This window comes from Etheostoma spectabile, chromosome 8 (genome assembly GCF_008692095.1).
Source record: "Etheostoma spectabile isolate EspeVRDwgs_2016 chromosome 8, UIUC_Espe_1.0, whole genome shotgun sequence".
In the NCBI taxonomy this organism is placed as follows: domain Eukaryota; kingdom Metazoa; phylum Chordata; class Actinopteri; order Perciformes; family Percidae; genus Etheostoma; species Etheostoma spectabile.
In genome coordinates, this window is record NC_045740.1 from 8,493,379 (window position 1) to 8,509,395 (window position 16,017).

At 39.6% G+C, this 16,017-nt stretch overlaps 2 protein-coding genes across 7 annotated transcripts in view; one reads left to right on the forward strand and one right to left on the reverse strand.

Moving 5' to 3' along the window:
• frmd5a (FERM domain containing 5a) overlaps window positions 1-5,842 on the forward strand; it is a 64,842-nt gene extending 59,000 nt beyond the window's left edge. For all 5 annotated transcript variants that reach the window (XM_032523420.1, XM_032523418.1, XM_032523419.1 and 2 more), the window contains one exon: window positions 1,002-5,842. In XM_032523420.1, the coding sequence (XP_032379311.1) occupies window positions 1,002-1,588 (587 nt within the window). In that variant the 3' untranslated portion in view covers window positions 1,589-5,842. The remainder of the gene's footprint in view (window positions 1-1,001) is intronic.
• Window positions 5,843-6,616: 774 nt separating this feature from the next.
• On the reverse strand, window positions 6,617-15,763 carry blm (BLM RecQ like helicase). 2 transcript variants are annotated; one of them, XM_032523711.1, is made up of 22 exons: window positions 15,352-15,762; window positions 14,495-14,552; window positions 13,786-14,407; window positions 13,527-13,662; window positions 12,539-12,642; window positions 12,319-12,433; window positions 11,588-12,225; window positions 10,856-11,032; window positions 10,625-10,743; window positions 10,421-10,534; window positions 10,196-10,294; window positions 9,957-10,105; window positions 9,756-9,862; window positions 9,360-9,520; window positions 8,999-9,194; window positions 8,584-8,774; window positions 8,354-8,498; window positions 8,021-8,220; window positions 7,713-7,905; window positions 7,496-7,618; window positions 7,188-7,389; window positions 6,617-7,055 (listed from the first exon to the last, which is right to left on the reverse strand). In XM_032523711.1, the coding sequence occupies exons 1-22, from the start codon at window positions 15,444-15,446 to the stop codon at window positions 6,878-6,880; spliced, it is 4,122 nt and encodes a 1,373-aa protein (XP_032379602.1). In that variant the 5' UTR covers window positions 15,447-15,762; the 3' UTR covers window positions 6,617-6,877. The 2 variants fall into 2 exon arrangements, with proteins under 2 accessions (XP_032379602.1, XP_032379601.1); XM_032523710.1 differs by having other exon boundaries at window positions 13,786-14,552; window positions 15,352-15,763.
• Window positions 15,764-16,017: the final 254 nt, after the last annotated feature.

Here is a 16,017-nt window from a genome sequence, read left to right on the forward strand (position 1 = left end):
GTAGGTATACATAAATCATTAGGTTTTGCAATAGGATTTCCACCAACATAGCTTCTGTATCCCTTTTAATATCTACTGTACAGATGCATAAGACCACTGTGGGCAATGTTGCAAGCAAATGAGCATTACTGTTTTATGGCAAAATTGGATTTCTGTATGATTTTAGCATTAATCTCAGAATTGATCCTGTCTTTTTATTTATCCATAAACAGATTTCATACTGCATAAACTGTAATAGCTTTACTTAGCAGATACTCAGTGTTTGATGCTGAAGCAAGCAGGTTGATTTTAAGTTTTCTTTAGTTTTTCACATCTATCTTATAATAACTCACATGCCCCTATGTAATTTTCATATAGATATACTAGATATACAGTATATATTTGCAATAGCATGCTTTTAAAACAACCAATATATATAGAGAAATCTAATATCTAAAGTGAGATCAGTGCTGTAACATCTCGTATCTGTTTGTTTAGAGATTAGGGCTCGGAAAGTGGTCGTAGGTAAAAAGCGAGGATGTTATCTATTCTATCAGAACACAGGCTTGGTTTGAAGTAAAGTATAATTAATCTTAACACGTTTCTACACTCTGTGGTTTTTAAATGGGATCTGCAATTCCAAGTGCAAGTGGAACATCAGTATTTCTTCTATTAGAGATGATGATTAGGCATCCCACCAGGTCAAGAGCATTCTGTACAATGACAATGACCTCCTGTTTGCTTGACTCTGGGGAAATGATTAACACATTCCTGCTCTCAGGTTGGAGACTGTGTGTCTGTGCTCTGTAACAGACCTCTGCTGGACAAACAACAGAATAGACCTCTCAGCATTTAGAAGCAGAACCACAGTATACAGTATTGTGTCACTGAACGCCACACTAGTATACATTATGAATGGACACATCATGTCAGTGATTTCATTCATGCTGTAAAATGTGTGTAATATTCCTTTCTTCCTGTCTGTTTCCCTCCTCCTCTCCTTTCCTGAACCACTCCACAAGGTCTGGAGTCATTGCGTGACAGTGCCCACTCTACACCAGTGCGTTCAGTGTCCCATGGGGACTGCTTCATGCCACGCTCCCGGAGCCAGGCCACGGACGCCAGTGAGAGGACTGCGGTGATCTCCGACGAGGCCTACAGCCCGTCTGACAGCGTCCTGCCCACCCCGGTGGCCGAGCACAGCATGGAGCTAGCTGTCTCGCGCCAGATCAATGGGGCGCCCTGCAGCATCGAGGAGGAGAAGGAGTCGGAGGCGGGCACCCCCATGCGCGGGGAAGGGGGTGATTTTGGTGCGGACGGTAGATCCGCACAGGAGGGTGCAGGGGGGGACTCGACCCTCAGCGAGGTGGAACAGGTGAATAAATTTGTCTTAAGTGTCCTCCGTTTGCTCCTTGTGACCATTGGACTGCTCTTTGTCTTGCTCCTCCTCCTTATCATCCTAACCGAGTCAGACCTTGACATTGCATTTTTACGTGATATCCGCCAGACCCCCGAATTTGAGCAGTTCCATTACGAATACTTTTGTCCCCTCAGGCGGTGGTTTGCCTGCAAGCTCCGCTGGGTGGGCGAGTTGCTCATTAACAAGTGAGAGTGAGGTCGTAGAGTTCGTAAGCCCGTTCAGGGGTCTGAGATGACGGTTTAGGACTCCGGAGTGATGGAGGGCAGCCTCGTCCCAACCATGAACCCTGCTTGTCTCATCATCCTCCTGCAGACACAGCTCGGACCACTCCTGGTAACACCGGGCCTGGATCTCTCTTCCCCTCCTCCACTTTGAGTTAACCCTTACCCACCCAACCACCTCCTCGTTTCGCTTCTTTTCTTCTTCTTTTCTACAAAGCCTAAGAACTTTTTTTTTTTGCATTTTTTTTTATTTCAACTCATTCAAGTATTTTATTTTTTCAAATAACACAAAGGAAAAAAATTGTAAACAGAAATATAGGAACTGAAGAAGTTTAAACGGTTCCTTTTTACAGGAACAGAAGACTTTGCTGCAACGGATGAACGTTGCCTTCATTTATTATTTATTGCTTTTAAACATGTATTTGCATAGGGAAAGGAGAAAAGATGAACAGCAATCGAGAAGTTGATTTGTCATTAAAATGAAGATGGAAGTGAGATTTGTTAGTGTTGATAGGCCTACTGCTGTGAAGTAAATGTGAGGCAAAGTCTTTCGATATTGGTTCATCACCATCAGAAGTCAACTAGACAAACAACAAATTCAGAAAAAGCAGAACAATTTTAAGGGAATAAACCTTGATAGCAGGCGGGGTGGTTACCTAATACCTTTTTCAAGAATAAGGCACCAAGCTGCAGAAAAGGTTGATTTGTGGATTGTTTGAAGACACAATTACATTTTAGTATACAGTGGTGTACAAAGTAAACTGATGAAGAACAATATTGTTTTATCTAACATTTTATAGGGATTCAGTAAAATAAACCAGTACCCATCGTGTGCCAGATGCAGTTAGAGAAATATTCATGAAGAGCAAAGATTAATAGATAAGTCTAGATAGATGTGCAATGCTCATATGGTTTTAATAATTAAGTACTTTTGAATGTGCTCATTTGTTCAGTTGTTCTGTAATTTCTCCAATTAATTTGATTTGCATTTTTCTCATCAAGTTGAAATTCAATGAATTTCAATAATTTCTTTGTGTGAAAAGTTTATGATTTATTTTGGTTTCATATCAACCTTGCTCTTAGGTTCATGTATCATACTATATTATTATTAGAATAAGAATAACGATGTACTTTTTGTACAAATTAGTTTGTTCTAGTAGTTTTCCTAATATATATTGACAGGTTTTCCATGTATATTTTAACAGAACTGAAATGTTATTTTGTTATTGAAGATTAAATTATACCTTTTTTAGCGCTGTGTTTCAAGTAAGGTCAGAAGCGATTATAGAAATGTGGAAGTGGGGACTAAAAAAAACAGGGTTTTTATCCAGATCCACTTAACACTGATCACACCTCTCATCAGTCCACCAGCAGTGAATCAGCCTTCAATGTGTGCATAATTTTAATGTTAATGTTAATGAACATGAATTTGTACAGAATGAAATCTGGAGATATCATTATACCACCACAAGAACCAAATAATCCAAAAGCACATTTTCACCTTTCATAACTTTGCCATATCTTATTTTACTATAAGAGTTTGGAGGGGGGAGCCTGACCGATACTGGATCTTGTCACTTCATCCTTGAGCCATTACCTATCCTCACACTGAAATTCATTTTAAATATGGTGAAGCAGAACTAAAGCTGAAACAATTTGTTAATCGATTGAATTATTGGCAGCTTTTTTTAAATAATTAGCAGCTATATTTCAAGCAAAATGGCAAACATTTTCTGGTTTCAGCAGAATTTCTCTGTTTCATATCATAAATATGTAAATTGAATATAATTTGGGTTTGAGCCTGGTAAAAACTGATTTAAAAAAAGAAAATTGGCCTATTTTGAATATGTCACCTTGGGTTCTAAGAAATTCTGATGGATTTCCTTCACTATTTTCTGACATTTTATTGACCCAACAATGAATGTATTCATCTAGAAAATAATGGGCATATTAATCAATAATGAAAAAAAGTGTTTGTTGGCGTCCTAAACAAAACATTTTTTCAATAATAAATGAAGAATGAACAATTAAAGGGGACAGGAAACACACCCTCTTTGGTAGGGAGAAAACAATGTAGTCTGCTTCTGAGGTACATTATGCACTTTGCTTGCACTAAATTCTTTTTAAATACGTACTTTAGTTGTTTCCTTAAATTAATTTAATAAAAGAAGACACAAATATTTCTTTGACAAGCCAATATTGGCGAATAATACCTGCCCTAAGATTTGTCTGTCAGGCTCGAGACTCCAGGAAGCAATAACTGCCACAGTTGCGAGATTCTGGGTAAAATCTGTTTTTTGTACTGCGTGTATACATCCTGCAGCAGGTGCAGGTGTAAGTGTTACTGTGTCTGTATGTAGGAATGGAAATAAGATGAAAGGTTGTAGCGGTGGAGGATTAGACTGAGAGGTGAAAAACTTTTGAAAAAGGCAAGAAGGAATTAGTGGAAGGAAAAGAGAAAGGAAATTCAATGAGAGAAAGAGGAAGAGAAGACTGAAGGATATCAGAGGCCTTCAAGAGGTTCTTTGAATGTAGGATTTAAAAAACAAATTGGGGATGTAAGGCACTTGGTGACTCGCCACTTACAATGGCTGCACAGGGTTGCTTGTTTTTGGCCAGCTAATACAAACATCACACTCTCACACCAACACCTGCTGCTGCTCCACTAAAGGCCCGATGGTGCTACCTTCTTTGTTTGCTGTATTGCTGTATGTGTAATCCGAGCCCGTCAGGCCTTGGCTAAGTTTTAGTCCTGACCATAGAGTAGCATGCACTTTGGTGTTGTGGCTGGATCCACTCCTGAAGCTCACTATCCTTCACTAGTTATCTGTGGTGGAGGGAGCCCCACTGACATTTCTTAGCACAATGCTAGAGGGAATATCAAATCATTACAGCTACGTTGGCAAGAAACCTGTCATAGATGCAGTGCAGGAGCTTATTTATGTCAAGATCACAATTTGTAACTCGGATACAACCAGTAAATAGCGATGCAAAGATGAAGAACATTTTTCCTAACGGGGTTGGAGCAGGGTGGGTGGGTTCATTTTTTTGGTGTACATTCATACTTCATATTTATTACTTCTTTACTGACATAAAGGTCAACAGGACCGACCAGTGCAGCCGGGCTGAGTTGTTAGCAGGACATCTTTTAAAGGTCAGTTTACAAAGGTGTTTCTCATACATCTACCAGCATTATGTAGCTTCAGTAGTCTCTCTGAACATGCAACAATTAAAAAAAAAAACACAAGAAAAAGGCAGCATTATTCAAGGAGCAATAATCAGCTATAAGAGCAAAAAGATGTGATTTAAAAACTTGTGTATGAAAATCTGACGATGAGTAAGTCAAATATGTCCTTTCTGTTTCTAGAAAAAACACTTACCAAATTGCTGTTGTGCTGACTCTAACAATGATGTGACCACCTGAGACACTTACTGTTGCATTCATATATAACATTTTATAAAAAATTGATTTTTCCTTAGAGACCTCTGTTCTGCTGTTTTCTTTGCATTGTTAAGTGACAGATTGTTCCCTGTGCCTGGATCCTAACTCTGCAGTTTACCAAAGTGACAAAGAGGAAGGATTGGAGTATGAAAGACACAACATCCCTAACAACTGTACTACAGACTACTCCATCCTTAAATCTCCCAGGCCAAGCAGGAAAAACAGTTGTTTGTAATGTACTGGGCAGCCCGAATTCTCTGTCTTAATTTGTCTTTACAGGTTTCCTGTGACAAACCTGAGTTTAATTTTACATTTAATTTGCTGTGTCATGTTTACATATTTTGCAGTTCTTTTACGTCATGGGAAATGGCCAGTTTTGGCCAGATGTGTGACTTCGGATGAACTTTTGATGTTATTGTCATCCATGGTTTACAAATCAGAAAAAGCCTGTCCATCCTTAAAAAGCAGCAACGAAGGTACAGCTATGCGAATACAATGGGGTGCATTGGAAAATGAAGCATTGTTTTTTGTTGAAATTTAATATACAGGGGATGGATTCAATGACTGGAACACCCGCATGATATAATGCAACAAAATGTACCATTTGTGATACATTTTTATCAAGGGGTGGTTTAAGGGATGTTAAGGATAATTTCTGAGGTTGTACTTTTGTACCGGACTGAACTTTACTGTGAGGTGTTTTTGTTATTTTGTCTACGCCCTGTGTTTTGCTACATATTTTCAACCATCAGATGTCTTAGTAAAGGTCTCACAAACCAATGTATGTATGACATAATCAGTTAAGTTAATAAGCTTCAAAGATTGTTATTGGCTGTCATTTTAAACACTTTTTTTTTTAAAGTTTGTTATTTATGTGACAATGAAGAATTACATATCAAGTTTAGATGATGAAATCAAGTGATTTAGACACAATCGGCTACCTAAGTTTAATTCCTAAATTGCCAAAATCCCCGTCACATTAATGTAGCTGATGCATGTAGAACTAAGGATTGAGAAATTAAAGTAGTCATAACTGAAGACACCTTGATGTGCTTTTTGGCCCTCTGTCAGCCCAAGTAGGCAGACACTCACGGCTGTGCATACACATCAATAATATATATCCATGTCTGGTGGTGTGTTATGTAGTCTGCAAGGTTCTATCATGGGATTGGACATTGCTGTTTAATTACGTTATATACAAGTGTATGATGTATGTATGTATTATGTATGATGTATATATATATATATACATACATACATATATACATATATATATACACACACACACACACACACACACAGCATAAATCCATGTGCCAAATCCAGTTCTTGTTCAGTCTGATCCATTCCGAACCCATGTTTGTACTGTAACCTTCTGTACAAGTCAGTATAACATATTGTTTCTCTCCAATAGTCCCTTGTAACTGGTGCCATTAAATAAAACTATTCAAACTTGAAATAAACATTGAATAAAAATGTGACATGGCTCCTGTTGGCGTTGTGGTACAACCCAGATTCAGCACACAGCAAGAAAAATAAAAATCTTTCAATCTATTCTCTGAAAATGTGTCTTTAATTAAAAAAAGAAAATGACGATACAATGGAAAGTAAAAAAGTGACAATTTACAACATCATTGAAATGTAAACATACATCAAGACAATAATTGTACAGAACATAAATTATTAATTGTAGCAGTTTCAATAAACAGTTGGTTTATAACAGCTAAATACTTCACAACAATTAATAACAACTGGTTTGAAAATGTAGTGAAAAATTAGTCTGCTATCCTTGAAAGTCCGAGCCAGAGGACAGCTCTAGCCCAAGTGTGAAAAGGCTGGCTTCAAAAAGGGTCGCTGGTTGGTTTGAGGGGTTGGGACTGTCAGAAAGCCCGGTCTCCTGTCTGCTGATGCAGCTCCTGCTGAGCTCCTGGACCCCTGGCCTGCACCTCTGGAGCTGGACGACGACCACGATTTATTGCTGCTGTAGCCACGACTGAATCCACAACACCAAAAAAAAGAAAGAATACATGGGGGCGTTGAAATACGGTTTCAGCAATGAAGTGAAGCTTATTGCTAAATATGATCCCAGCTACTTGATAACAAGTGAGACAAATAGATTACAGACCCTTTAGAGTTGGCACTTGTGTTGCCATATGGTTTTTTCTTCTTGGAATAGTTGAAGAATGGAGCTTTCTTTCTTTTCTGTCCCTGTGCAGGCTTATTACGAAAGTACGTGGAAGACTCTGTGTTGTCCCCGTCATCTCCATACGCGCGGCCCTGTGCCGTGTCTATCCACCCATCTCCACCATTGTCAGTCGGTTCCTCTTCTACAAGACAATATAGGATTAATACCACAATATGCAGAACAAAAAAAGGGTAAAGCAGTCAAGGAAATGAGGAGAATAACACAAAACAATGAGTTGGGTCTCTTACCAGGCAGCTGCCACTCAGAGTATTTCTGTAGGACCTGAATGACTTCAGCTCCATACTTCTCCAGTTTGTCTTCTGTCACACCATCAATTTGTAGGAGGACTTCAGGGTCTGAAGAAAGTTTCTCTGTTCATGTGAAAAAAGTTTGACAAATTTAAAACACGTGTTGTATCATATGAGCAATTTAAAGGAAAGGCTTAACAATTGTTTCAGAAATTACCAGATATCTTTTTCAAGGTGGCAGTGGCGAAGATGTTGTAATAGTGAATGCCAAACGCTTTCCCCAGGTGCTTGCACAGATCCGTCAGCTCCTTAAGGCACTCCTGGATTTTCTCCTCTCTCTGGGAGATCTGAGCCACAGCAGCTTTATGTTTCCTGATGCTAGACGCGCTCTCGGTCTCATAGAACTCCACCTGCGGTAAAACAAGTGCCAGTTAGTGTTTAATATCTATACATTTTAATAAATGCTACATATCTAGCTCTTCATGCTGACATACAGTTGATAATATACTGTAGATGTCAAGTTACCTGCATGTGTCCAGACAGAACGGCCATGGCTTTGGATCCAGCAGAGATGTACACCACAGTTTGGCGGTTGTTAGTGACGTAAAGATTCTCCTCCAGGATGTTGTCCAGTACCAGTTTTTTGAAGAGACGGTCAGCATTATGCCTAGAGTAAGCTCCTCCCACCCCAAACATTCCTGTCTGTACCTTGGCCAACTTAGACCCTAACAGAAAGAAACAATTGCCCACATTCAGACCATTCTCAGTTGCCATGTGTGAATATGAAGACGTCAGTATAAGACATCATGCAGGATTCACAGTTGCAAAATGCCTTTTCATTGCATGCATGTACTTTACCAACAAAGATGTCCACCAACATATTTAGCGTCAGTCGGTTTTGCTGAGCAGTCTTGCCAAACCTTGCTCCAACTTTCTCGCAGTTCTCCTGGACAAACCTCACAACCTTCTTCACATCTTCAGTGACGTTTCTCATCTTGTATTGCTGCACACAGGTATATTTAAACTCAATTAGAAAAGACGAGGTAGGTTTTGAATTTGCAACAAATAAAGAAAGAAATGACTCCTACATTGGGTTTGGCACAGTTGTCACAGCTGACGTCTGCGTGGTCCTTACAAAAGCTTTTGTTGAACTTCATTTCCCCAAAGTATGCGAGCAGCTGAATTCTTCTGCACTCCATCATGTTCTCACAGAAGTGCACCATGCTGTGTAGGTTGTTGAAATGTGTCGCTTTGGTGTGTCTGTCACCTTCCTTGTCCACTGTGATTAAAAAAATAAAAAAAAGAGCCGTCTGAGTCTACATGAGTAATATTTACATTTAGTCATTAGGAAAGTAAATATGCTTAGAGCGATTTCATAGGTGCAGGGTATGGTGGAGACAAAACACACAGTATATGTGTAAACACACACACGCACAGGCACACACGAAAATTATACTAGTAAATTTACATGCAACAAGAAAGGTCTATAATCTGGTCACATACTGTTGATAATCCTCTTGATGCGGTGGACGTCAGTGTAGGAGTAGAAGAGAATACAGTGAGATATCTCTCCATCTCTTCCAGCTCTCCCAGACTCTTGGTAGTAACCCTCCACTGACTTAGGCAGACTGGCGTGGATCACGTAGCGAACATCTGGCTTGTCAATGCCCATGCCAAAAGCTATTGTGGCACATATGACCTGGCAGGCAAAACGAAACAGTGAAACAGGAGCAATGTGCCTCTTTAAACAGCTACTATTTTACTGTTTGCAAAATGTTCCCTTATTTTCATGCTCATGCTTTGTCTCCCAGTACCATCTACTACGTATCTTCATATTAGAGCAGCGAGCGAGTGGTGACCTCACCTGGCAGCCGTCCTGGTTGATCCACTTGCTCTGCACATGTTCTCTGTCACCGTCACTCAGGCCTGCGTGATAAGACAGAGCTAATATCCGCGCGCTCTGCAGACTCTTCGCCATGGCATCACAGTCATTACGGGACAGGCAGTATATGATGCCAGAGTCACCTGCAACATGCAGAGATGCAGGTTAACAAACAAAAGACAAAGTCAGAAGTGGGTCTGTAATTACACAGAAAATATAACATAATAACTCAACATAGAACTGTCTTTTTAAAATGATTCAGATATGACAGACTTCAGGATGTGTTCATATACAAATCAGAGTTCATTTGCAAAAAAATAGTTACGTCAGCGTTCTTAAAATAACCGGGATCAGAAAGAGTACTTTTAAATTATTTACGTGGGTAGTACTTCTTGATCCAGCTGATGCAGTCCTCGTCAACCTTTTTGGGTTTCTTGGGTAGGACAGCGTACTTCAGGTTTGTTCTGTTGAAACTCATGGTGAACCTGAAAATAGGATAGATTTAAGCTGTTGCTTGTTTGAATTCAAGAATATAAAAATGGAACTTTTTAAAACTGCAGCATGAGATGGAGCACGTACACCTGTGGCCGAGTCATATTCAGCTGGCTGAGGATGTCTTTCTGAACACGGGGAGTGGCAGTGGCTGTCAGGGCCATCATCGGCACGTTAGGGAACTTGTGACGCAGTTCATGCAACCTCTTGTAGTCGGGACGGAAATCGTGACCCCACTAAAAGAGTTAAGGTCGCAGGATGATTCACAATGGCTGTTGCAAAAATAAAAGGATAGTGCAGATTGTGTATAAAGCAGAGGAACACACCTGACTGACACAGTGGGCCTCGTCTATGACAAAGCGGGCCAAAAGGCCTCGCTCGTACAGGTTCTGCATGGCGGAGATCAGCTTGTTACTTGCACTCACCTTGGAGAGAAAAAAAAACATGCATCCGTCTTGTGTAAACATCATAGTTACTACTAGCTTTATCTATAGAAAGCAGGAAAACAAACACAGATTCAATTTAAAATTTGAATCACTTTTTTTTTTCACCTTTTCAGGAGTGACATAGAGAAGTTTAATGATGGGCTCTTTCCTTGAGAGCTGCATATAAATCCTCCCAACTTCACTGTCACTTTTATCACCAGACAGGCTTGTTGCTGGGATCTGAAATTAACATAAAATACATATTCTGAGTACCACACATATAACAAGGTCATATATTCATACTGATCCAACAGAAACAAACATACTTACATCCAGTGTAGTGAGTTTCTGGACCTGGTCTACAATAAGAGATTTGAGTGGGGAGATGACCACAGTGACTCCTGGTAACACACAGGCAGGAAGCTGGTAGCACAGGCTTTTACCTCCACCTAAAAATACCATCAGTTACAGAGAAATGTGGACATTTTTTAATGTTGTTCACATCCTATTCTACTGTTACATGGATAAAACTTGTTTTTGAAACTTTTGATAATTACTAACCCGTGGGCATCAAAACAAACGTGTCTTCTGCCAGAATCGTTGCATTAATTGCTTCTAGTTGATTGAACCTGAATTGATGAAGACCAAAACGCTTGTGAAAAATCTTCATCATCTCCTGTGAGTGGGGGAAGTTGAACCCTCTGAAGCGATCATGGGCTGGGTTTCTGAAGTTGGGTTCTGCATCAGAAAGCATTAAAGCCAAGTCAGTAAAAAGCACCACAAGACCGTCGTTAACGTAAAAGGTCTGTATTTATTGAGTGTATCATTTTTCAGGTGTGCATCATTTCAGAATCACACTTAAGAAATATGCTGAGGGTTGAACAAAGACGACTTAGTATTCATTCTCATAACTGTTTGGTGTATAAAAAGTGCCCATCACAATTCACCAAAGCCCAAGCTGAAATATTCAATGACATTCAATTAACCATCATATCAGACTTAAACAGCAAATATACAAATTCCAGTGATTTTTTGCTAATAAAAAAAAGACAATTATTCAATTATCAAGAAAGCTGGTTGATCTGTGTTCCTTTGATTGGTTTATCAACTATTGTTTTAACTCTAATAAGCTGTGTTTAATTAATGACATATTGTAGTTTTAGTTTGTAATTAACATAATGCACACACATGCAAAGACTGACCAGGTTTTTGAGAATATACATTGATGCAATTAAGCTTGTTGGACACATTTCTATGACTAAAAACACATTTTCCCATGCCATGCTAACTTACCAGGAGAGCAGATCTTTGAAGGCTTGGGTGTGGGAGCAGGTGTTGTTGGTTTCTTCTCCCACGAAAACTTGCTTGGTCCCCCCTCGTTCACTGTTGTAGTCACAGTGCTGGAGCTTGGGGGTCCGTCAAAGTAATCTGGAATATCGGAGTCATTTAGGTCATCTATGTCAAAGTCGTCAATGTAAAAGTCATCTGGTTCTAGGTATTCTGCTGCTGTACTTGCTGCTGTGGTATTACATTTATTCTGAACAACAGTCTCTGGCTTTTTGGAAGAAAAGACGAGATCTGAACCATCCAGATCTGTTGTCATTTTCTGAGAGAAATTAAAAGATGGATTTGTGAGGCTGTGGGTTGATGGACTCTGATTCTTAATACATGTTGCGCTGCTCCTATTGTGCAAGGGCTGCATGTCAATAATACTGTCTGAGTGATCAGAGGCATAGTCCACAGAGATGACAGACGATCTCCTGGTCTGAGCAGGCTTCTTGGAGTCCAGGAGCATAGAGCTGCTGGATGACATAACACTGGAATTATCACACCTAAAAGAAGATGTTTCTTTAAAGCTGGGTTCAGAAATTACAGTGCTGTCTGGCTGCATCCTCAATAAACCGTCACCACCCGTTGCAAGAATCCTCTTCCTGGGGGCGAAAGGCAGATGATTGCAATCACACCCGGATATCATTATATATCATGAATATTAACAAAGCTGTTTTTCATTTAAATGTACACACCTTTGAGCCCTCTTCAGCAAAAGCTCATTTCCACAGGCCAGAGCTATCACTTCATGTTCAGGGATGGAATCAACCAGCGAACAAATGGACTGCATGATACTGAAGAGTTGCTCATCTGTGACGCGATCAGAAGACAGAAAATACTAAATTAGTGAACAGGGACAAATACCAGAGTACTGATTTGCTTATTAAAGATCTGGGCCAATCAGAAAAAACAAACTTGGTTTGTCTTTCGAGAGGTGATCAGAGGGTTTATGCAGTGCTGTGATGGGTCCCTTTGATTGCACAGGAATATCTCTGCTTTCAGCATCCACTGATTTCGATCTGTTTGAAAAAAAAGAAGAAGTTATATTCTGTTTTGTTTTTTTTGTAAATTCTCCTTTAGGTCAAATCCAGTTAAAAACACATGAGTCTATAATACCTATTACAGTAATACAAATATCGTAAACCCTTGGCAAAAACACACCCTCTATAATCAATTTACTATCAAAAGGTAATATCAAATCAAAAGAACTTTATCTTTCCTCTGTGAGACCTGTGGTCAGGCACATTCAAACCCAACAATACAAAGTCTGTATTAAATCATACCAGAGAATACATAAATACTAAATACTAAATTACTAAAAGAAACTAAAAACCCTGTGGTAGGAGTGGAGGGGTGGGTAGGGGGAATAGGCCAGAGTCTGGATCAATCGATGTCTCAACTGATGCCTTTTATTGTAATTAGTATTCATAACTGAAAATACCAGCTGGTGTGCATGGAATATAAAAAGATATCACTGCTGCCTTAATTTATTTTTTGGGGGCATTTTTTGGCTTTCATTTTCACAGGACAGATGAAGACATGAAAGAGGAGAGAGAGGCGGAATGACATGAAGACACGAAAGAGGAAAGAGAGGCGGAATGACATGCAGCAAAGGACCGATGCGTTGAGGAGTAAAGCTCTAGATATGTGTGCCCGCTCTACCAACTGAGCCCGGGCACTTCCCCCCTAATTTTTTTTTTTACTTTCTATTGTTAGTCCAACAATGTTACAGGAGTGCAATGCTAAACAGGTGGAGTACTCCGTTAACAGCACAACTCATAACTGTGTTCATACTGCTTTTGATTACAGAAAATACACATCTATTTTAAGAGTCATTACATTCAATACCATGTAGATGCATGATCTTGTATGAAGGAAAAAAAAATAATTGAACAAAACTGACCTGGTCTCCATTGCTGAAGTACTATAAGAGATGTCATCAGGTATCGGAGAAGGGGGAATGTACTCTAGATCATCTTCAGGCTCTGAGTCGTCCTCAAGCTGTATTACCTTTGGGTCAATCCATTTTTTCTTATCGTCTAAAAAAGTCAAAAAGATATAGTCTAAGTGTAGACTACTTTTTAAATTACATGCTATCCATACACATATCTTCCCGACAACATACAAATAGAACACAATTGCTGCAACAAAAAGCTTGTTACCTGTCTGTCCTTTAAAAGGCTCAAGCAGATCACTGTTGTCCTCTTCACTATCACTCATGACAGACTTCAGAAAAGCAGGAGGAGGAGGAGGACGTCTTCGGGTCCTTTTAAGTGGAGAAACCTCAAACTCTGCCGGCTCCTGATTCAAACTAAGTCGTGGTGAAACTGCAGATTTGTTGACACTGTTCTCCAGTTCATCTGTTTCCATACAAGATTTTTCACTTCTGGGAGGATCATTTTTGTTTGCAAAACTGTTGTTCAACACTGGTGTCATAAGAGAGAATTGTGTTTTTTCCCCACTAAAAGATGACACTGGTTTGATACTCTTCCCAGATATTTCTGAACTGAATGAGTCATTTGTTGCTTTGACAGGAGTTTCAAAGTCATCAAAATCATCCCAGTCATCCACCGGGAATCCATGATATGCATCCAGAGTTGTGGAATTGCCTCCATTGTCTTTAGTAAACTGGTTGTCAGATTTAGCTGGAGCTGTCGTCACCTTAACAGCAGACAAAGCTGAAGGGGTCTGGCCACAGTTACCTGCTGGGCTGATGGAGTCCAACTTGCCTTTTGAACTTACAGGGAAGAAGTTGTTGATTTGGGATTTTTGAGGTCTCTCAAGCTTGTTTGAAAATGCCAAAGGAGATTTAGTCACCAAACTGTTAGGAACATTGACATTCCTGTTTGCCAAAACATTAGAGCTGATTACCTTGGTCGGGACTTCCACCTTGGTTGTACCTGATGACTTCTTTTTGAAAGAAAAGGCCCTGAAAAATAAACCAGTGAGAAATTATGAAAACATAATGTAACATGTGTACAGTTAAGAGCAAGGGTGTAATGACCATTTCATTTGATTGTTTAAGAGGATAGTCTAATTTGAAGTTTCCAACATTCTCTTTAAATTTGGAAAACCTGATAAATATAACAGCTAACAGTAACAACTGTTAACAACTAGCTTTGGAATTAACATCGACATGCAGAGTATCCAGGGGCGCATGGCTGATTTACTTTGAATGTCACATTTGATTTTAATAGCAGTGTCCAGGTACCGGAAGACGCACAGCAGTTGCAGCCACAGGATGTCACGTCAGATCAGTTGATACAAGTGAGTACAGCCAAATCATTATGTTTTTGATTCAAAAGTGGTGCGTAGTATAGCTTCGTTATGAGTTAGCAGCTGCAGGAAATACGTAAACAAACATAAATATTAGTTTATAATTAAATGTATAGTTCACAATTAACTGATGTGCAGAATAGTGCAGCATTTGTTAACACAAACATGCTGAATCCACACATAAACCAATTCAATCTCAGTCTAGCTCACTGTCATATCGAGTTGTGAAAGTACTTGTTCTGGATGCATGAGACTCTTTGCAACCAGCTTTACACTTAGCGCAGTAAGTTATCTCTAACAAAGCTAACATAACTAACGTTAGCTAAGAGCTTGCTAGAGTGTTTATCAGTTAGCACAGCTGAAAGATAACTAAATGGAAGCTCAAAGCCAGGTGTACCGTCAGCTTTCTGGTGTAATTTCCTCCCTATATTGTGAGCTCGCGGTAGACTTACCCCGCTTTGGGTTTAGCCAGAGAAAACTTGCTCTGAGCGGCATTGCTATGCCTCGCCAGCTGCTCCTTCAAGTTATTTTGTGGAAGACTGGACATTATCGGTAAAAAGCTGAGCTAGCTAGCTATCAGTCCGAGCTCAGTTCAAGAAGTGGCGCCCAGTTTCTTCAGCATTGCTCGCGACACAAAATGGATGAGACAAGTGAGCGGAGCTCGCACTAAGTTTGTCTCGCCGCTGGGTTGTAATTAGTTAAAGTGCATTTAGCTTGGTTACTAATGCAACCGCTACGTTTACATTCTTCGGAAAGACCCTTCAATCCATGGAGAGACTACTTTTTGCGCCCATTTAGCAAACTAACTCCTTATTGGCCAAGGTCGAGCAGGAATGAGGATTCTGGGAAATGGAGTCTTACACCATGGCTCCTAAAATTAGTTTCCCATTTGATAATGTGTTACATGTTTCTTACTGGTAGTAAATATATACCGTTGAGATAGTGGGATGTAAATACACAGAATTGTAATAGTTTTACCCGCCCCAATAATCTTTGACTCAATATAATGTCAATATTTTAACCACTAAATTACTTTATGTTAACATGCAATGCGTTATGTGAAATTATGGATGTCATTATGGATTATACTTGCACACAGCTGCAATATAGTGTGATGA

Coding starts and splice junctions, on each gene's coding strand:
- blm (XM_032523710.1), bottom strand. CDS start 15,446: ATGTCCAGTCTTCCACAAAATAACTTGAAGGAGCAGCTGGCGAGGCAT. Junction 11,033..11,587: donor TTCAAAGATCTGCTCTCCTG/GTAAGTTAGCAT, acceptor TTTCTGATGCAG/AACCCAACTTCAGAAACCCA. Junction 9,521..9,755: donor GATCAAGAAGTACTACCCAC/GTAAATAATTTA, acceptor TGCATGTTGCAG/GTGACTCTGGCATCATATAC.